The 24,196-nt window shown below is 30.3% G+C and overlaps 2 protein-coding genes across 2 annotated transcripts in view; one reads left to right on the top strand and one right to left on the bottom strand.

The window, feature by feature from the left end:
• The window catches only part of LOC142330689 (uncharacterized), a 541,635-nt gene that overhangs the window by 77,570 nt on the left and 439,869 nt on the right, over positions 1–24,196 (top strand). The window lies entirely within an intron of this gene.
• On the bottom strand, positions 1,061–6,568 carry LOC142330357 (uncharacterized). The gene is made up of 4 exons (XM_075375583.1): positions 6,529–6,568; positions 6,114–6,232; positions 3,622–4,062; positions 1,061–1,155 (listed from the first exon to the last, which is right to left on the bottom strand). The coding sequence occupies exons 3-4, from the start codon at positions 3,980–3,982 to the stop codon at positions 1,061–1,063; spliced, it is 456 nt and encodes a 151-aa protein (XP_075231698.1). The 5' UTR covers positions 3,983–4,062; positions 6,114–6,232; positions 6,529–6,568.

Genomic DNA, 24,196 nt, shown 5'->3' with positions numbered 1-24,196 from the left:
CAAAATTATGAAAAATATACTGAAATCAAATATTATCTGAAAAATAATGCAGTATTATCCATTCTCTTCCTGCACGCGTACGGAATGTTCTGGGACGTATTTCCCATTCCGGAATGTTCTGGCACTGATTAGGACACCAAAGTGAGCAAAAACGTTTATATCGACATAAGTGTTATTTTTCTATATTTTCCCACCTGTCGCCATTTCGTAATTTTTTAACAAAAAAAATTATTTCTCAGGAACAGGTAAACGTACGTTAATTAATTTGTCAAATCTAGGACTAGCGTCTTATTCTACAAAATAAAAAATTTTGAAACATCACTTTCAGAAATTTTAAATTGGCGGCCATACCTTTGTAAATGTTTGTTTAATCAAATTTTTAATTTAAAAAGAAATTATTTATCAGTTTATTTGAACAAAACTATTTGTAAAATTCCCTTGACAAATAATCGACTTATTGCACACAATTAATCCTACAGTACGCTTGCGCACCGTAATGCAAGCTGATAATTTTAATTAATGTACTATTATTATATAATTAATCATTTTCATTACATTTAGCGGAGGAAATAAAAATAAGCAAACAATTATTAATTGTTTGCATTAAAATTTTCAGCATTTTATAAATTGAAAGGGCCATTCAGGATATACATAATATGTTGTTCACTGCGTGGATGAACGATAACGATTTAAGTAAATGGTCAGGTGGTTTGCCCTTTGTTGTATATTTATAAAAATATTTTTCAACTTTCACCATCAGTGTACGCTGAATGCGTTGAATAATCGCCTCCAGTGTGGGAGAATAAGAAATAAAATTTTATATGTAACGTTAATTAGATAAGATTAGCAAGCAAAGGGAGCGTACATTATGTTTGGCTTAAATTTAAACTTCCTTTTTTACGAGTACTTTTCGTAATCTATTTACCTTAAAAATTGGTTTTGTATGAATGATAACGACGGGTGATTGTTTTTTTTTTTAATTTTTAGTTATCGTTTCGACCCCCACCAGAGCGTATGTACGTATAATTAATAATTAAAAACTCTTTTAGCAACAATTCTTTTATTGTGGATTACATTGTTCTCTTCTTGTTTTCTTTAATTCTTTCTTTTTCTTTTTAAATTCTAACCAATTTGGTTTAGTTGTTTTCTTCACACCTAGTTTAACAGAAAGTTAAAAGTATATACAAAATACATACACATGATTGTAGTAAAAAAAAACTAAAACAGGAATTATAACCATTAATTTACAACAATTTTTACCTTGTAAGTAAACGGGAAAAAATGATCAATCAACAGCTATAACTCAAGTCAGTATTCTTCATCTGAAGCTAACTATCCCTTGTAATATAACCAGAAACAAAATAAAAAAAATAGATCTTTTATTCTGATTGCCACAGATCAGAAAAAGAACTACTCCAGGAACTGTTTGCACGGATGAAGGCGAAACCACAGTAAAACCTTCATCAGAGCAGCATCACAGAATATACAATTAATTATAAGATAAAAAATAGATGTGATTAAAGTCCAAAGTAATTATTGAAAATATAAACATACAAAATAATGTTAGTGATCCAGACAAATGCTGAAGTAGTAGCATATTTACCATTTGTAACATGATCAATAAAATGTACACAAAAATATAAGTACCAATCAGAATAAAACATTTATTTATTTGTAGAAATTCGACACAGAAATAAAATATTCCCTTGCTCAGATCTCCAGGAGAAAAATACTTTGAGGAAAGATGCAAAAATATTGAAAAGTGAGATAATGGGAGAAAAGAAGTGAGTAGAAAGAATAAAGACAAAGAGGTAAGTAAAAAAAAAAAAAAAAATGGTAGAGGAGGAGCAAAGAAAAATTGAAAATTAATATCCTGAGTGTCCTAACATTACTTCAAACTGGTAAATTAGGACATCTAAAAAAGAGAAATGATAAAGAATCAATTTGATAGCTCATTCTTGGAATGTATGAAATTAGATGGAGAGGAAGCTGGGAGTTGCAATGTGTAGATTTCCATTTTTATTATTTTGGAGAAATAAATAGACAAAAAGATTATGTTGTAGAAAGAATGAAAGATTATGGTGTAGAAACTACTGAAACAGAACACAAAAAAATAGCCTGAGTATAACTAGGCAGAAAAGAAAACAAAAGGATTTGATACTAGTCTAAGTTTACATGACATCTAGGCAACAGACTCGGATAAGGAGATAGAAGAGTACTAGATAAAGATGAAGAAAATTTAAAAAAAGAAAGACATAACATTGCAATAGGTGATTAGAATCAAATCATTGTTCAGGAAAAAGATAACAATGTAGAAAAACCATTAAGATGAAATATTTAACACGAGCAGAAAAAAAAAGATGGTTTATTATCTTTAAATCTTATTGAATATATTGATTCTTCTTAGAATTAATAATACCCATGCCAGTACACGCTTCTCATTTCCTAGCATGGGCTGCTAAGGAAATGGTAACATATTTGTACCCAGGATTCCCACATGTCTAGGAATCCAGCAGAAACGTGTAGCGATGATTTAATTCAGCAACTGTATTATGTATTTTGGTGACAATAGATGTCTAGAATAAATACAAATCCTCCAAAGCTTGAAGAGCACTGTATGAATCGCTATAGATAAGGATGCAATGATATTTTGATTTAATAATTTTCAAGGCCATTTTGATGGCGTACAGTTCAGCATTGTAGATAATTGTAAGACAAAATAGACTGAACACATAGGTTATGCTGTCATTTACAACAAAAGCGCTTACAACAGTAACATTCGGCTTTGCCTCCATCTGTGTGTACTACTGCATCTGGGTTTGACTTTTGATAGAAAATGGTGAAATGTTTGCTGAAAGACGAGAGGAGTTAATTTTTTATTATATACAGCAAGGTCACAATTAAAATTAATGGGGTCGAGTCTCCACTTAAGTTTTTGTGACAGTACACCATGTACTTCTGTTGCCATAAAATAAAATAGTTAATTATTAGTAAAAATTTAATTATAACTTTTACATAAAAATAGCTCAAAAATTATTAAAAAAAACATGGTTATTCAAGAGTCTGATTTGGGAGCAACATCTAGTGCAGAGTGGCCAGCTCGGCAGAGGTCAAATCATTTCCAGAGGTGGATTGCACTGTAGTGATGTGGTCTACTTTCATCAGTTTCCTGACTTCTAAATCATTTCCATAACAAATGTCATCTACTGCAATACTTTATAAGTAAAAAAAAAAACATTTACTTTAGAATTAACTTTACCAACCCAGGCTCACAGTAGTGTTAATAGAGGCTCTAGAAGATATAATGAAAGAAAATAAAAGGTACCTTGTGAACAGTTGCAACAAATTATGTTAGTCGAAGAACTGGCTTGAATACTGACAATGTGGTGCGATCTGCCAGACAACAGAACCCTGATCACCATCATCATCAATTAGAGCATCAATCAGACCACTGTACAATACAGATCAGCAATAATGATCATTTTTACATTACATTTTGTTTCATTATTCTTTAGTTTATCTGCGTATTTAATTAAGAGCTACAATAACTTAAAATATGGTAAAAATTATGAGTACTAACACAAAAAGAGATAGGGAGGAGGTTTGTTACCAATAACTTACCGAATCTAGATTTCCGAATTTTTCCAGATTTATCAATAACACCAATACCTTTTAATATTTCACTACTGCTTTCATCATAAGCACCTGATTCATCATCTAAATCACTATCATTAGATTCTTCCTGTATTTCCGCTGAATTATCCTTTTTCTTTTTCTTCTTTTCATTAATGCTGTCATTTTTCTGGACATCTTTTTTAAATTTCTTTTTTGATTGTTTCATTAATTTTTTATTATCATTATCATTATCATTAATTTCATTTTCATCAAGAGTTTCTTCTGTTTTTAATTTCTTTAGATGATCATTTTCATCATTAAAATTGTCTTTTAAGTTATGTGATTTACGTTTTACTTTTATTGCCATATCAGTAGTTATGGTTATGTATATACTTTTTCAAATAAATTAAAATTAACAGATTAAGATAAATCGTTCTTAGGTATCATCTGAAACAAAATATTACAAATATCACATATTAAAAAAAAAATAATAATACTAATAAGAAATAATATTTTATTCGAATATTTATTTGGTGCTACTGGAGGATGAAAGTAGAAAAAATAAAAATGATATGGAAGACAATTATTGTGTTGACATATAAACAAAAAATTAAGTAACAAAGGAAAAATGTAATGATGTATAGATAACAGGAAACAGATATACTGTAAAGAAAAAGAAACAGAACTGAAAATAGTACACAAATCGGTAAGTAATAATTATGAGACTGGAGAAGTCTCCTCTTACTTTAATACAAGTATTATTTTCTATTTTACTGCAAGCTCTGTGACAAGGTTTAAAAACTATTTGCACTCTGATAACATTTCATTTAAAATAAAATAATAAAAATATTAGAAATAAATATGCTGGATAAGTAAACAATGACTATTTTTAGGTCGGGGGTTTATCTCATAATTTTCTAAAATTGTGAAAACTATTCTCACTCAATATAATGCCTCATTCTCAGATAAACATTTTCTACAATTATAAAATTAACTGCAATGAATACAAGAAAAAGGCTTTGATAAAACTAACAATCATTCTTTAAAAACTTGAGAATTTACATAAATAAAAGAAAGAATCTCTCAAATGTAAAAATAGAGGTTGTACGTTTGATTTTAAAATAACAAATTGTACCTACCCTGATAGGAAATTTTTTTTAGATCCAATTCTTTTAAAAATAAACAAAAGTTAACTTTTTTTAAATATTTCATTGGTAAAACCACACGTAAGTACAGTTATACTATTTATATTGTATTTTTATTTTCAGTTATATTATATTTTCATTAAGTTTAAATATTGCCTAAATAATAATTTTTCCATCCTCTTGAATTTTTCACTAATCTAACTGAACTGATCCCCTAACAAACAACATAATGTTACATACACATAAACTGAACTTTTTATTATAAATCAAATACAGTCCAATTAATAATTATCAACAAAAATCCACATAAACATATCAAATGAATGGCAAGCTCAATGTAACCTTACTGATTTACATATTAAGTACTTTATAAATCGATTCATTCATCATAGATTATTTAAACACTATTTCAAGTAATGCGTTAAAATTAGAACTGATAGTTGTCATGATCAACTTAATTAAAATTGGGAACTACTAAGCCATCTACCACAGTTGTGCCAATTTAGACGATTAATAGCTTTAAAAATTTGCCTGTTCATTTCTATGCTTATATTTGTTTAATATTTATGTTTATTTTGTATTTACCATCATTATTAAATTAATCTGCAATATAATTTTACTATGATTAAATACTATACTAAACCATTTACTGATCTAAAAGCTATGCTATAATATTCAATGTTGTAAATATTAACTATATAACTTTAATTTCATCTATTTTTTACTTTATAATTACAAGTATTTTATATGCTCCTGTGTGTCTGTTGTTTGTGAACTAACTGCAGTTGCAGTTTTTTAATTTCAGTATCGCTAGGTCAAGATAACCTACTGAGTTAATCAAAACCTAACAGAATGGTAAACTGTACAGAGAAGTAGAATTAGAAGGTAAAAAGTCCATTGAGCTCAAACTGCTAAGCTCATAAAGTGGAAGGCATGCATTAACTCTCTCCACCACGGCACTCAATTAGTTATCAAAACTGATTTAATATAGGCTAACATATAGCATTAATTCAATATTTCAACTTAAAACATTAATTGAATGTATATTATTAAATTCTAAACATATTTAGAATTCAATAATATATATTGAATAATATATTATATTATAGTAATATATTCAACTATATATATACATGGTAGAATATATATACTGTCAGTAGACTTCCATAGCAATATAGGGCAAAAAAATTCAAATTTAAATCAACTTTAACAGTTGAAATTAAAAAACTTTATACTTATAATTAAATAACTATAACTTTAATTGAAATATAACTGATCGCTCAAAACCAGGACATCTTTTCACGCATTTGTATTCTACATAAAGTTTATCTGTTGCAATTCACAAATGAGTACCTTATGTAAACATGGCAAATTTTAGTTTATGTAATCTTTTTTTTCCTGTTTAGCCTCCGGGAATCACTGTCAGGTATTACTTCAGAGGATGAAGGTAATGTAGATGTAGTCTACGGTAGCTGAAATAAACATTAATTATTGGGTTGTTATCCGACAAAGGCAACTTTACACATATACATGTCATCACTATTGTAATAACATTAATATTATCTATAAGAAATTACGAATAAATTAAATTACTCCAAAATTATTGTTTACAAAACTAACCTAAAAAAATATAAAATACGATAACATCAAAGATGTAATTATCAAGAAAATTAAAATAAACTATCACATTTAAAAAAAAATAAAGTATAAAAAAAATTAAATTCAACTATAAACTAATCATACACATACAGCACTTAGAAAGGCTTACCAATTGACGGTAATTCACCACACACGCGGTTAACCTCTACTCGAACACACAAAACAAACGTACAAAGTAGTAATGAGAAGTATCGTGAACGAGTCGTTTCTTTATACTGAACGAAAGGATCTAGAATCGGTTTGCAGGAGAAACAGATTCTTTTTACGATTCTTAACAATAAATAGGATCGGCGACGGGAACCCAAATCTTTCTCAATTACGATTCGATTCATAGCAATCTTTCTTATGCATAGCTTGTAGTGGAGGATCCTCCTACCATACCAAATTTTAGCTTGCGTTTGTTTTATTTATTTATTGTTTTCCACACGTGACGCATAACTTATTACATCACCATCACTAATGTTTATTGAACATTCAGTAAATTGATTACTTCTGATTATAAAATATTTTCATTAAATGTGCTACTTAACCGAGTTAATCTTAATTAATTTAAGATTTAATTTAAGACCCCCCCCCCCCCGGTTGCACCTTTTCATTCTTTATTGCCCACTCTAATAGGGATACTACATTACTGGATTCCCCCCTTCCGGTATAGGTCTATATATCCTCCGGTTCCAGATTTGCAATACAAGCCCGAATACGTTGTTCAATCCATTCCTCACACTTTAAGAGAGTGTGCTCAATCGAGTCCTGTTCAGCACAATACATACAGTCAGGCGACTCTCTCCTCCCAATTCCATACAAATACACTTCAAAATTACCGTGACCAGATAACATTTGCGTCAGGTAAAAACTTGTCTCACCAAATCTTCTATTATACCATATTCTTAAATCGGGAATTAATGTCCTCGTCTATCCAGCCTTGACACCCAAGTTCCATCTGTCTTGCCACACTCTTAGTGTTTCATTTCTACCTTCAGCACTGTCACCGCCTTCTACTTACGGGCACGCTCAAGAACCAAAAGGTCTATGGGAGGAGTCCCGGTATGTTAAGACACATACCGCGTCTTAAGAAGCCGTCCGATATGCTGCCACCACACCTAACAAGACTCTTCGATGAATTCTCTCTAGTCTGACTCGGTTCCTCCGTATACCAACTGCATCCTTCCAAACAGGCGCGGCATATAACATAATGGAAGAAACCGCCGACATAATGGCTCGACGTTTAGATGCCCGCGGTGCAACATGTGAAGTGATCAGACGACTTAATGCCTTAAGAGTCTTTTCAGCCCTTTCACAGCACTCCAAAACGTGTTCGCCTAACCGTAGTGACTTTTCGATTTTCATACCAAGGTACTTCACCTTAAAGCTTTCTTGTATGCGGTGATTCCCGACCACCAAACTGATGGGATCAACTTTAGGTTTTCCTGTTAACTTGTCATACCGACAAGTTCCAGCCCGTGGTCTCTCAACCATACATGGATCAAATCAAGCACAGCATTGTCCCTGTGCAGGATCTCCTGCTCCGTCTTGCCACTAATAAGGACTAAATCATCCGCATAAGCAATTGTCTGCGGTGTTCGGTTGCTGCGGCAACCGAACATCCAATATGTCGTCTAAAACAATGTCCCAAAGGTGGGGGCCCAACACTGAACCCTATGGTACGCCCCCAAACATCTGGAAACTGATCCAAAGTCTCCGTCTTGATCCATCTCACATTTAAATAATCGCCGACTTGCTTAATCAGGTAATTACTTATTTACCAGGGCAGACGTTATAACATCCCAAGGCACGGAACCAAACGCGTTCCTGATATCCAAGAACACCAAAACAGGGATACCCTCGTCCCGCATGTGTCTTGTCTAACCTCCTTAGCCCATTGTATCGCTCGTGATACAGCTTGAATGGCCGATCTTTAACCTAACCTAACATTTCCTAACTTAACCTAATCCTCTACCATCTTGTAATTTCCCTTTAATAAAGATTATGAAATCGTGCAAGATATCTTATTTTTAAGCTATTAAAACCCTATTTTTAAACAACACTTTGTTTTGAGGCCTATCCCTGTGTTTTGACAAGATAGGGGTTAAATTAGACAACTCAATCAAACTTTTTATGAGTGTTTAAGCCACCAAAGGAAAAACGGAATAGCTACTGCATTCGTGTAATTTGACACCTTGCAATTTTTCATTTTTTTGAAAACAAAAAGATATGGTATTTTCTTTAACTACAAATGACCTGAACAATTTCAAGATTTTAATTACCTGTCCTGATTTTATACATCAGAATGAAACTTTATCGAAAATAAAAGATATGTACTTCATCGGTAGACATGTACTGCCCGTATTTTATGTAAAAGATGTTACATTGCATGGAATATTATATTCAGTATTCCTGATGCTGAGTATATATATAAAATTTGATTAAAACTTTACTGAATGACCAAAAATCAAATTTTTGAAAAACTCTTTGTATTCAACACAACTGAATTTTCAAAACATACGTAGTCAGTTTTTCTTAATTTAATAAATATTACTAATACTGATTGTAAATGCCATGTTGTTTCATAAAATATCGATCATTGACTTTTCCAATAATATTTGATGTAACATTGTACAGCAAATATGATTATGCATTCGTATGTATGATTAAATTCCATTAAAGCATAAATTTTTAGATGACCTGACATGAATCACAAGTTACCTCTAAAACTGGTAGAGCCATCCTCAAGAATAACAAACATTCCGTGCCAGATTTACTAAGAAATGTGAGGACTGAAATGTTTCCTGTCGCCTTATTCACTAAATTTTAAATACGTAAAACAAAAAAAACTGTTCCCGTAAATTTTCACTACCACACTGACAGAATACATAAGAGATTACGCTTATACATTTATGATATCCCATAAAATGCAACCGCTTAAAAATGGACAACCCCACGCACAGTCGATTTCATTAGGAAGAAAGACAGTAGGTTTACCAAACAAATTAAACAACCGTTTAATATCAAAATGAAAAAGAACTATAAATGATACATTTATTTCGAATAATGTAATTACAAAATAAAAAAATTGAATATTTTAATAATAAATCTGAACGTAAAAGGTAACGCAAAGAAACCTTGCAAATAGATTACCCAAATGATAAACCCGATAAAAGATGAACGTCAACCGAAAATCGACTCTGAAATCTTAAACAATCACATTGAGAGAATTATGCCAAAAAATTATCGAACGATAATATAAATATTACATCAATGACATCATGTCCTGCAGCTAGACATCACAATCCACTACAAATGCTAGACAGTTTTTTTTATCCGCTGAGGAGCACATCTGCCATTTCAGTTTAATAAATTTATCAGAATAAAAAATGTATTTAGGAAATTCTTTTTTAATCATAGGTCCTAAGTCATTTTTTTAAACCGTGTTCCTCAGTCAGATAACGTACATAGGGAAGTGGTGTTTATAACTTCGTTGGCATGTTAAAATATCAATTTTCTTTTGTTATTTATTAATTTGTTTTTATCCAGATTAATTTTTAATTATTATTATTATTTCTTTTTCCACGAAAATAAGTCATTACATTAAATTATCTCAGATAAAAATATTAATTTTATCATTTATCAGAGAACAGAATAAATTTTTCCAAACTTTTTTTACAAAAATACTCAGAAAAAGATTTTTCATGAATTTTATACGATCGCTAACTTAGTGATATCGTTAAAAATTAGTCTTATCGCTTGAAACTTAGATATACTCTTTTACAGGTTTGAGAGTAAATAAATTAATTTATAATATCTTCTCTACGTTCTACTGAATGTAGCAAATTAGACGTGCATTAATAAAAAAAATAAGAAGAACACAAAACAGAATAAACCTTTTTAAACCTCCTCGTGGAAACTGAATTCTTACGTAAAGTTACGAACCGCACCAAACAAATCCTAACTTAAAATACGGATAAAATTTGTGCGATCCACCGCTCAGGAAGACAAAAATTGCTAATTACGTGAATATTATTCTCATGAATAGTAACATTTTCGTTGTGTACATTACGTAAAAGATTTGGACTTAAAATATTAAGTCCAAATGATTGAATTACTTTTAAGACCGTTTTGGTTAATCGATATTAATATGTGAAAAAGCGGTCTGTTGTTCACAGGCCGCTTTTCAGTACATTCAATAACCATTTTCTTATAATTTGAGTTAATAGCCTAATAAAAGTAAATAACAATAAATACTGTAAAAATGATTCATTTTTTATTTGATGTTTTCGTTTTGCACCGACTGAATCGAGGTTATTTATGAATTAATTACACGGCAGCTATATTTTAGGTTATATCAATGCTGACAAACCGCGATAGACAATAACGTATTAAAAAAATACCGGTAAGGAGTAACAAATCGACTCACCCGGTACATTACTGCACTAATACAATCGCACACGTTGCAGTAAAACTCACTGCTACAAACAGCAGCTAGGATAGCCCTTATCCCGAACATAATACAACAACGAATTTTTAACCGTTGACCTAACTTGCATTTCGAAACGGAAGCGGTTTAATGCAGTTTTTCTCAAGCTGTAAAACGCGCTTCGTAGGGGGGCCTGATAACACTAAATAAGAGCGCGAGCATATCGAAAAGAAAATATTATAAAAAAATGTATTAATTTACCGAAAGGAAAGCAAAATAAAATACATTCTTACATAATAAATAATAAAATATACATTTACACTGATATAATACACTTATAAATAGGACTGCATTACTACCGCACAATGTATTTATTAACTTATCAATGCCGAATTAAAAACTAGTTCAATAATTATTAGCGACTCCCTTGGGCCCGTCTGTCAGAGTTAAGTTTTTTAAAGGAAGGTTTAATATTCGAAACAAACACTTCTTTTTTCTATATTCTTTTTCTATATTTAGCCGAGATTTATATTTCGAATTCAAAGCAGCCACCGCAGAAAATCCGGTTTCGCTAAGGTAGGGTGTTGTAAACGGTAACCGTACACGAAATGCTCTTCTTGTTTTCTGTACAAAATCCATCTACCCCTAAAAAAATTCAAACGGCGATTTTTAATAGATTGTCTTTTGCTTACGCCACTTTCTACGAAGACTATGAAGATTTCTTCTTCGGCATTTGAAAGACCTTAGGTAGTATTTTGGAACGGATCCCTAAGCTACTCGTAACTTGCTATCGAGTTTTCATCAGCAAGAAAAACTTTTTAAAATTCTTTGTCGGCACGGCTAAATGATTTTCAACGGTTACTAAAACAACTTTTACATTTTTTTCTTCGGCCCTGTAAGTTTTAACACATTCATTCGCATTTACAAATATTTCTAGATTTTTTTTTGCTTTAAATTTCTGCTCCGCTATTCCAATTTTCTACAAAAACATTAAATTTATCACTCGTATCCAACATATGTGTATTTGCTCCGCGGAACTGAAGATTCAAGGTATTTAATTTTTCGAATATATCGACCGAGTAGGTCAGTTCCATCGCAAATAAACCATCTCGAAACTTCTCGGCTTCCGGTCGGTTTTCCTCTTCTAGAAAAAATAGTGATTTTATCTCTTAATTCATAAACACGTTGAAAACATTTCCCGTGTGATAAACATATTGACCCGCAATGAAATAGTAACGCTGTGAATGTACTGCAGCCGTGTCTTTACGAAGTGCAGAAAAGATTCTTGATTTTAGGGGTTAGCACAATATTCAGACCGCGAATCATTTCTTTGGAAACCAGAGCTTATCTGTGGATCATTCAATATGTCCAGACGCGCTATGGAGATTTTTGTTTCGTAAGTGCTTGTATGCTTTGGAATCTTAGAGACACTGAAGGAGCACCATCGGTGCATATTTCGAAGCAATTTTTCTACTCTACGTTTGCCTCGTTTATAATATCATTTAAAATAGCAAATAATGCGAGCGCTGTTGCTTCGAGTTCTATCGGTTTGCATTAAAGGGGTTCTTCTACCGTTGACATACGATCACAAAATCGCAACATAGTCAACGAAATACTTTCTGCTCTTTATTGCTATCTGTTGTCTCATCAAGCTGAATTGAAAAACGTTTAGTCACGCGACTTCCCGAAAAGCTGATGCTGTACATCTTCAGCTACATCACCGATTCGACGGGCAACAGAGTAATTTGATAGAGGTATGGACTGCGATTGTAAGTTTTCACCGATGGTGTGAGGCTTTACATGAAACTTAGTAAGAGGCAAGTACGACTTTTTTTCACAAGGTATTTTTTACAACGATATTGTTTTTCATGATTTTAATTTTAATTCGAATAATTCTCGGGGTTTGTTACCGCACTCACTATGAAGCGTTTCCAAATGTCGGTTAGTTTATTAGGTGTCATGCTGACTGCTGAAAAACATTTGAGCAAATGACACACACGGTTTTTCTTTTTTATTTACTTCAGTACTAGTAATCCCAAAATTTAAGATTTCTTGAGAATACTTTTTTGATTTTATTTTCGGAACCACCCTCCTCTGTGCACCTGTTGATGCTTCAATATCGTTTAATGCTCGCTTACGCCCGCTTAAAAATTTATCCGTGATTCTGTATAAATTTACCGCCGTGAATATTTTATATCGTTAATCGCAATTAATACGCAAATTACAACATACGCATTCACGATAGATTCGAATAGCGATATAAGGATCGACTCGACCGAGACCGGCTGGAATCGAACGAGGTGCAGCATTTATACACGTTTGCACAGACGTTCCAGAATTTTCGAGACGAATCGGAACTTATCGCGAAGTCGCGAAAATATCCAATATGGCGGACGTATGACTGAGAGCAATAGAGAGGCATCGATTCTGGTTTTGTCAATGCAGCGGGCGGATAGGATTCGGCAAATATCAGTAAACTTACTTATTATTGGCAATTTGTAAGGTTTGTAATTAAGGTCGAGTGTAGCTTTCATGTCAAAATATTCAAAATACATATTTATTGTATCAGAGGGGGGCGCGATGAAAATTATGATTGAAATTTGGGTCGCAAATACTGAAAGGTTGAGAAACGCTGTTTAAAGAGTAAACCGATAACACAAAGAAAATAAATATTTCTTACATCAGTAACCATTTCAGAGCCGTAACAAAATAATAAATACAGTATTGTGAATCACGTACAAACTACTGACGCATCGTTATTTGTAATGTACGACATTATTTGTGATTACGCTTGACATGCCGACACCATCTAACAAGTAACGTAATAACATGTATCAAATTATTTGTAATTTATTTTTTGTTATCAAGATTCATTATAAATTATAAAATATTTAATAAAGATTACGAAATTCAAATAATGTGCTAACTACTTTAACATCATAAAAATGATTTACTATAACTTTTGAAAATAATAACTATTAAAAATAAAATAATAATAATAATAATAATAATAATAATAATAATAATAATAATAATAATAATAATAATAATGTGTGTGTGTGTGTGTGTGTGTGTGTGTGTGTGTGTGTGTGTGTGTGTGTGTGTGTGTGCGTGTGTGTGTGCGTGTGTGTGTGTGTGTGTGTGTGTGTGTGTGTGTGTGTGTGTGTGTGTGTGTGTGTGTGTGTGTGTGTGTGTGTTATACTGTAAAAATGATTACAATTTTTTTCACTGAAATTTCGATTTTCTTTTATCTTCAGTCTCATGAAGAAATTAAATATATATATATATATATACCGGAAAGTTTTTGTTGAAATTAAATTTAGAAAATATTCAAAATTAACATCAAAGAATAATAGCTGCATATAATTTTGTATTACGTTTATCAAGAGCTACTAGGCGATAAACATACCTCGCTAAAATTTTTATAATTTAACTAGTAATGCTTTCTACTATGTATTTCAATTTACTCAATGTATTTCCAAAAAAATATAAACAACGTCGAGGAATACGTAAACCGGTAAGAAGAAAATTTAATTTTTTTATAAATAATTATGTTTACTGCTAGAATAATTTAGATTCGGAGTAACAGTACAAGGTGAACAGATAAAGATGCTACGATTTGCTGATGATATAGCAATTCTAGCCGAGAGTAAAAAGGATTTAGAAGAAACAATGAACGGCAAAGATGAAGTCCTACGCAAGAACTATCGCATGAAAATAAACAAGAACAAAACAAAAGTAATAAAATGTAGTAGAATAACAAAGATGGACCGCTGAATGTGAAAATAGGAGGAGAAAAGATTACGGAGGTAGAAGAATTTTGTTATCTGGGAAGTAGAATTACTAAAGATGGACGAAGCACGAGCGATATAAAATGCCGAATAGCACAAGCGAAACGAGCCTTCAGTAAGAAATATAATTTGTTTACATCAAAAATTAATTTAAATGTCAGGAAAAAATTTTTGAAAGTATACGTTTGGAGTGTCGCTTTATATGGAAGTGAAGCTTGGACGATCGGAGTATCTGAGAAGAAAAGATTAGAAGCTTTTGAAATGCGGTGCTATAGGAGAATGTTAAAAATCAGATGGGTGGATAAAATGACAAATGAAGAGGTATTGCGGCAAATAGATGGAAGAAAGTAGCGTTTGGAAAAATATAGTTAAAAGAAGAGACAGACTTATAGGCCACATACTAAGGCATCCTGGAATAGTCGCTTTAATATTGGAAGGACAGGTAGAAGGAAAAAATTGTGTAGGCAGGCCACATTTGGAATATGTAAAACAAATTGTTAGGGATGTAGGATGTAGAGGCTATACTGAAATGAAACGACTAACACTAGATAGGGAATCTTGGAGAGCTGCATCAAGCCAGTCAAATGACTGAACACAAAAAAAAAGAACTGCTAGGATGTAATTTATTAAAAATATTTCACACACACCCACTGACAGACAGAAACAGGGAGAGATTGAAAGGTTGCTTGAGACTTACGTACTACTAAAAACGCAAAACATCATTTGCACTTTGGCGCAAAGTCAAAGTAGCAGTAAACAACACGTTCACCGCATGAACTCGAATACGAGTGAAAAATATGTTTAAATTATTTTTATATTATACTACTAAAAACTTCCTAGAAGCTATATATTTAACGATGAAGATTAAATATATAAAATGATAAAAATGAAAAAATGTCAGAACTTGCCGGGAATCCGACAATTATCGAGTAACTATGCTGGTTATAATGATGGAACTATTTTAATTTTTATTTCCGAAATATGTCAGACAAAATTAGATCGTTCCTTGTGTCCTTCATTTATACAGTTGATACAGTCTTCTTTAATCGTAGTCGAAAAGAATCGATAGCCACCGATGATAATTTTAATTTTATTTTATTTAATTTGAAAAAAAAGCCTACACAATTTGTAAAAAATATCAGTGTTTTGTAATCTCTTCCCAGCAACAGTTTGGACAGCACAGGACCCGAAACTTTAGGTGAGCTGAAGAATGCGGGTTTCAAAATAGTCGGCACCTCTTAAACATATTAGTTTATAAAAGGTTTATGTAAATTATAATTTCCGCTTAACAACAATTATTAGTAGAGATTATATTCTAGCACTTTCGGTAAATATTGTTTCCATCTTCAGGAACATATGTTAATTAAATATATATTTAATTATGATTTGTTAATTAGATGAACAAGAGATTGTTATCTGCTATGAATAGCGGTGTAATGAATGAAAATACAAAACATAATAACAATATAATTCGTAATAATGCAATTAATTGGGAACATAAGTTTTGAGCGGACTTAGTCAACACTGCTAATATTGAATTTAATGATAAAGAAAGTAACATTATTAAACACCCGTACAAATTAATCTATCAATTTCAATAATCAATCTTTAAAAAATAAATATTTTAGAAAAAATTTCGTATATATTGTAAGTCGTTACACTCCTTAAAAAATCCCGAAAACTGTTTTTTCGATATATATCTGAAGCAGTATTTGTAAGCCCCAATCTAGCAAATACGTATCTCGTTTAATATAGTCGGAAAGGGGGAAAATTTGCAAGGATTGCTCAAATATGCTTTTTTTACTATTCTTATTACTTTTACGGCTGATTTTCAAAAAATGAAGAAACTTGTTTTTAAATATTTAAATGAGAATTACATAGGCCAAAGACCAAGTTGATTTCTTCATTTGTTACCAAAAATTAAAAAAAAAAAAAAAAAAAAAAAAAGTACTAAGTTTCATTGTTACTCCGTTTTAACTCTTTATACTGGGAATTTCAAGAAATTCATTTTACTGAAATGGAACACCGTAAGAAGAACAAAATTGAAATTTTCATCCGTTTTTCAGTACTTTTACTGGACGTTAATGAATCAGTCGATCATTCAGAACATGTTCTTTTCTATATACCGGGTGATATTTCAGTACGGGAATAGCTTTATACTGCGTATCTGAGAGGTATTTGGAAACGGAAAGAAATGGAGTTCTACATAATTTTTAAAAATCTGCCTTAAATTTTGTTTAAGTCTGTTTTAATCTGTTTTTTTTTTGATCTGATTTTGTTTTAATCTGTTTTTAAATTTTGTCCGCCATATTGAATCAAATTTTTTTAAATAGGAAGTAGGACGTATGACGCATGATTTCAATGGTGAAAACCGTTTTTCTGTTAACCTTCATGGTCGAGGTATAAGCAATCATATTTTCCATGACGGAAAAATCGTGTTAACAATAAAACGAGGTAAACGGGCTGCATGAACACTTTTATTGTACTTTACGTTCATAATGCATACAATAATGATTTTTAACCGATGCTACGATACTGATAACAAAAAAAAAAATACTGATCGTAAAAAAAAATTGCAATAAATAATTATTCATTATTCAACAAAAAATAAATAAAATGGAAAAATATCGGTAGTTTTGCTGAAATAATATTTTATGTACTTTTCACTTAAAAAAATGTGTATAATATAATTTAATAAGCGTGCAAGGAAGTCAAGTGGTGTCCATACCAAATTTTTTCTTTTAAGATGATTAGCTATTGAAAACTTTAGTTTAATTGTGGAAAATTGTCCAGATACAAATCTGGAATTGTACCCAATGTAAGATGGATTGTTGATGTAAGATGTAGTAAGCAAGCACGCTTTCTGTGACACCGACGCAGCGATATTACATTTTTATTGTTAATTACACTTCGATTTTTAAAATTTCTGCTTTAAATTAAAATAATAATATTTATCAAAGTAAGTAATATTAGTAATATTTATCAAAACAAAATCTAATGTGGACACCACATGACTTACTTGTACATCTATTAAATTACATATACGCATTTTTAAAAGTACATAAAATATTATTTCACTAATAACTTTTTTATCGTATTTTTTTATTGTTATTATTGAATTATTATTTATTGTATTTTATTTTTTATAATCAGAGGTTAATAAATTATTAATAAATTAATATATTTAGACTAAAAAAGTTAAAAAAAGGGAAGAAAATGATGCAAACAAAGAAAGGATAAAAAGATTACGAGAAGATGATAAATATAAAGAGGAAGAAAAAGTTTAAGAGCGGATGATGAATATAAAGAGAGAGAAAATTTGAAAACTGGAGAACGTGTACGCAAATTAAGACCAGAAGAATTATATCAAACCAAAGAGCGATTAAATGGTCGGCAACAAAAAACAAATAAACGAAATGATCGACTCCGACTAAGAGAGAATATTGTCTGACAGTATCAGAGGAGTAATGAAATAAAATATAAGAAAATATTTTGCAATTTATTAAAGATCGGGCATGTATGCTTCAGTGTATATGTTGTTCTTGTGAGAGTCTATTTTTCAGTCACTCTGTAGTTAACTTTAATGTAGATAAAATTAAACAGAAATTAAAATAGAAAATCCAAAAATAATACGATTCTAAATTATAATTTTCAATTAGTATTAAGAAATCAGATGTTTACCAAATCTGTTACATATACGCATATGTAATGGTGCCTATTAAATTACACATACACATTTTTAAAAGTACTTAAAATTTTATGTCAGTAATAACTTCTGATTTTTTTTTTATTATTGAATAATTATTTATTGTAATTTTTTTTACAATCACGGGTTAATAATTATTAAAAAATAATTATAATTAAAAAAAATAATTAAAAAACAAAAGGAGATGAAGTCTTATTCAAACCGATGTGCCTTCCTTTATAAGCTCCAAATATTTCATTAATTAAAATTTTATTTGGCTATAACTATGGAACCACTGAAAATAAGTACTCCTTACGATTATTACTGTTGAAAATCTCTTACGATATATCGTTGAGGGCTTATTACTGCAGTTAAGAAAAAGTCCAAAATCAAAATGTTTTTGGATTTTGGACTTTGTTGAATACTTTTGGTTCAGTCGATTGCAGTCAAAAAGGAAGGTGCACAACTAGATTTTACAACAGTCCTGTATCAACATGCTACGTTTTGAGTCGTACATAATCGTTTTTGAGTCGTAATACGTAGGTACGTATTTGTACAGACGTCACGCCGAAACTATCAAAATGGATTCAGGGATATTCAAAATGGATATTTCCGTTGAAATCTGAAAACCGAAATTTTTTGCGATCTCAATACTTTACTTCGTGGAAGGAAGTAAAAAGGATTATAAAAACACGCAGGCGAATGTGCTTTTATGTATACGTGCAATCATCACGATATCATGTGCTGTTGAAATTATATATATATAAATTGAATATTAGATAAAATTAAATAACTGAAAGCCTTACCATTACCCGTTCATGTACCGTTGGCAATGTTCTTCAGCTAATACATACAGGTTAATTTTAAAAGTCGCTTTCATTTATTATATTGTACATCGTAAGTTATCACGATTAATAAAAAGAAATCACAACAAAAATATCGGCTAAACTTTTGTCGAATAAAAAAATTAATAATAAATCTGACCATCTAAAATAAAATCTGGCCGTTTTGATCTGCAGAATACATTAATATAAGTTAAAAAAAGTGCCAAAAATTTGTAAACTATTTCGTACTGAACGATACATATAATAACGATAAAGTGGCTTCATGACAAAGACCTAATTATTAACGCTAAAAAAACTACTGTTTTACATGTAAGATCTCCTTATCTTCAATCCCAAAGACCGATAAAAATTATTTGTCATACATGTGACTGTATAAAAAATTACCACATAAATTGTAATTGTGAACATCTCCAGAATGCTGACAAATACAAATATTTGGGTGTACATTTTGACTCTTTTTTTAGATGGGATCACCATATAAAACATATATGTAAAAATTTAAGAGTGGTTGCTATGAAATTCCACCACATCTCACCCCTATTACCAATTCACTGTAAACGCTTACTCTATTCATCCTTGTTTGAATCTGTTATTCGATACGGCTTGACAACATGGGGATCAGCCGCAGACTATCTCATAAATAAAATAAATTTAATACAAAATAGGGTCCTCAAAGATATTGCTCTTTATGATTCTGATAACAATTATGACACTAATTTAAATAATCTTACAAGGTTTCTGTCAGTTAGAGGTCTATTTAAATTCTTAATTATTTTTAAGAACTTTGAAGTGAATACAGGGTAAATATAGAAAGTGGATACAATTTGAGAGCAATGAGCTTTATCACAGATAGATATAATAATACTTACGGTAAACGATTAAAGAAGTACGTTGTTCCTGCATTACTTAATTCTTTACCGAATCACCTCAATAATGTAAAAATAAAAAAAAAAATGATTTAAAAAAACTTCTCATTGAGTGGGCATTAATTATAACGTAATAGGTACTAACAGGATTCATGTTGGATTTATACTGGCAGTCCAGACAATTATAACATGATTATAGTTATTATTTTAATGTTGATAATTATTGTAAATCAATAAATAATGTATTGTTGAATGGTTAAAGCTTAGTTATTTATTTTCTTTATGTAATTGTTGCAACAAGATATTAATTGTGTAATTCGTTGTTGTAATTAAGTATAGTTTTGTTTCTTGAATATAATTTTAGTTACTAAATCTAATACATTACAATTATTAAAGAAATAATTTGTTCATTAGTTTTTAAATATTTAGTCTAATTTTGTAAAATTAATTTTTATAATTGTACTACTATTATAAGTATTATAAAACTAATAATATCTTTAGTTGTTACATGAAATTGGTTATTACATTAACCACTTAATAATGTAATAATACTCTTTAGTATATCTGTCGACAGACTTAGGTCTGACGGATGACCATGTAAGTTTTAAATTGTAAATAAAAAATAAATACAGACAATTTACCTTTCTAAAATAGATACCTAATTTATTAATCACGAAATGCAGACAGGCAAAAGATTTCGTTATTAACAGAAACGTAACTTTTAAAAAAGTTACATTAGAACTTCAATAAATATTGATACACGAAATAATTAATAAGCAGCAATTATTAGAGCACATATAAATAGAAATAAAAAGTTTAGTCTACCAAAGAATCCGCAACCGTCTTCTAGTTATCGGTACTTTTTTGAAAGCAAATCGTTTTTATAAAATAATCTATAATAAATTTTATTTAATTTAAATTAAAATAACAGGAATAAAAATATGTTTGGCTAAGTTAAAAAAAATTATTTTTTAAAGCCTTACAAATCGAGCAAAAATAAAACGTTTAGTTCATTAAACTACCATAATTCCTGCTAATACTTGTAATTAATCGCAATATTTAATAGCGTAATATTTTTCTTAATACAAAATACTGTTATTAAAAGAACTTACCTAGTTACATGTAGAATTCGTCGTTTAGATTCACATAAAATTTGAAAGTAAACAAAATTTGATACGGTTTTATACACGGTACTACATATCGTAAAGAAATACATATTATTACTGTATTTGACAACGTTAATCGTAAATAACACTTACGTTAGATTAATAAGTTATCAGAAAGAAAATATCACATAATATGCTATATACGTTTTGTTTATTTTCACTATAATCGCCGTATATAATGAAAGGAGCTAATAATATTATAATCAAATATAATTTTTTATCAACGTAGCAAATAGTTTGACACACCAGTTGTTTTGACGAACCAAGTCGAAGGAGGAGAGGTCGAATGCACTCATAGCAACTAACGCTATCTTGTGCCATTTCTACGTACACTCCCTCTCAAAATCAAAATTATGAGCAAAGTTATCAGTTAGTAATTTTTTTTTCCACTCTATCTTTGTTAAGAAGCCATCTTTTTATTTAAATTGTTAGGCTTTTTTACTTCCTTATACGAAATAAAGAAAGTATTGTGATCACGAAAAATTCCTGTTTTCAAATTTCAACAGAAATATCCATTTTGACTAGTTCGGCGTGACGTCTGTACGTACGTATGTATGTATCTCGCATAAATCAAATACGATTAGCCATAGGATGTTGAAATTTTGGATTTAGGACTGTTGTAACATCTAGTTGTGCACCTCTCCTTTTGATTGCAATCGACTGAACCAATAAAGTCCAAAAAAATTTGAATTTAAAAATTTTTCTTAACTGCAGTAATAAGCTCTCAATGAGAGATTTTCAACGATATGTCATAAGTGATATTTATTTTCATCGGTTCCAGAATTATAGCCAAAATAAATTTTAATTAATGAAATATTTGGATCTTACAAGGGGAAGGCACATCGGTTCGAATTCGACTTTATTGAATTTTTTTAACTTTTTTATTTTCATTTACACGGTCTTAATGTGATGAATAAAACTGATAGCCGGATAAGCATATTACGCTACGAACTTTCGCCAAGCTGAGAAATTACTCTTAGATTTTCAGCCTAAGGGTTACGTTTTTTTTAATTGATAATACCCAGAAAAACATTAAACATGTCAGCTATCGTTCAAACCAAGAATCGGACCCAAAACCCTCAGTATATCATTCGGTTTTTCTGTTACGGAGATGACAAAATAGATTAAAAAATCCAACAAAATCCGAAATCCGACTAAATCTAATTCCGTATTATTTAATGAACTTTCAGTTTATTTTTTGGATTGTTTCATTCATCGAGAGCCAAGTATTATTTAAGAACGACGAAATATATTTTAAAAGATCTAAATAAAATTAAATTAGGATTTACACGTGTAATAAAGTGTATTAATAAATAGATCTGTGGGTGTACAATATCCATTTGATTTTGATATTGCAGACGGGCTTAACAGTAAAGTACCGAAATCGGCTAGATATGATAACTTTGAAATTTAGATATAATACTAATCATTACATCTTTACGTACCATTTGTAGTTTTTATAAGCTGTCATAACAGATGTGGCTTTGTTATTTTTCTTTTTGAGCTGATAACTATTAAAGTAATTAGAGAATGCGCTATTATAAATTTTCCAGATCCTAACCGAGTAACGAATCCGGAACATTTAGTCTAGCAGGTAAGCAACTACCTCTCTAATATTGTAGAGGTCACGTTAATCTAAAAAAAAATAATACTATTTTTTTTTAATCCCTGATTTCATATTTAGACAAACACAGTAATAGTTAATAATAAAAAATGTACGCGTGGGTGAGGGTCCGTATTTACATGTACTATAACTTGATTACTTAACTTGATTACTATAAGCTTGATTACTTATATAAACTGATTATTAGGTGTAATTAAATAATAAGTGAAAATCTCGTTATAACCCCTTTGTGTCTGGTTGGCTGTTAGAGTAATACGTACATTTATAGTGTAAGTGAAAATTTATTCTCATTAATACAAGTTCCGCAAGATTGATAATAAATTTTAAAAATAACAACAGTAATTTAGTATTAAACAACGCATAATGGATGGTCAAATGTTAAAACAAATTGATGGGAAAGAAGCAGTTTGCGAACCAAATTTAAAATGGAATAATTTTGTTGTTTAAAAGTGTGGTTGTTGTGTCTATCGGCGACGGTCGTTGAGGTACGGGAGGGGGGAAGGAAGACAAACGCCATGATTGAAACTAAAGAAAAACAGGCAGTTTAGTCATGCAGTTATTGGCGGGAAATTGTCGGACGTAGATTACTCAATTCACCGTATTTAAAGCCTCTAGCGAACAGTGTTGTTTAACCTAACCTAAACAACGCATCCATTGTACATCTCTATTGGTATATTCCGTATTACTGATTAAGGTATGTTTTATTTGCTTTTTTAATATTAGAATTTTTTAAACAATTATTTGCAGTTATTTTATTCTTTGTTTGTATTATTCAAATAAAATACGAGTAAATTAAGCAATATTTTTAACAAAAATTCTTTCGTATAAAGATTAGAATTACTGAACAAGAAAGCACTTCAGTATAATGCAAATACACCTTAAATAAAATTTCACATAAACACATACACAAAATATTTTATTAAACCTCCCCTTTGAGATTATTGAGTGCGATGTAACACCCGATAAACCGTCTTTATTCTGTTCGTTATTTACACACAACTACTGTCATTGTATTTACTAAATTAGTATCTACTCAATATTCCATTTTAAAAATATTTATTAATTAAAAATGTTAGAATCCAGTTTACACTTGTTTATTTTTACGAAATAAATTAATAATTATTTATCTTAATAATGTATCTAAATAGCAGTGAAACTGTGTCGAAAAAATAAATAAAACGAATCACGTTATATATTTGTTATATATATTAGGTTATTCGACCATTAATTAAGAAGGAAAGTAAAATATATTGTGTATCAAATTAACTGTCTCATATAAGCAAAATGTATTTCACGAGGAAAAAGAGAGTTTTTAAGTATCGAATTTAATATTTCATTTTAGATATATAACAAGTTTTAAGTCGGGTAACGAGAATGAAACGTGCTACG

Source organism: Lycorma delicatula, chromosome 9 (assembly GCF_047948215.1).
Source record: "Lycorma delicatula isolate Av1 chromosome 9, ASM4794821v1, whole genome shotgun sequence".
NCBI classification, from domain to species: domain Eukaryota; kingdom Metazoa; phylum Arthropoda; class Insecta; order Hemiptera; family Fulgoridae; genus Lycorma; species Lycorma delicatula.
This window is presented reverse-complemented; position numbering and strand designations above follow the sequence as displayed.

What these genes read in the sequence shown, in the direction of transcription:
- LOC142330357 (XM_075375583.1), bottom strand. Translation starts at nt 3,982, where the DNA reads ATGGCAATAAAAGTAAAACGTAAATCACATAACTTAAAAGACAATTTT. An exon ending in AATTCGGAAATCTAGATTCG is followed by an intron (nt 1,156 to 3,621) that starts GTAAGTTATTGG and finishes CTGTTAAACTAG; the next exon opens with GTGTGAAGAAAACAACTAAA.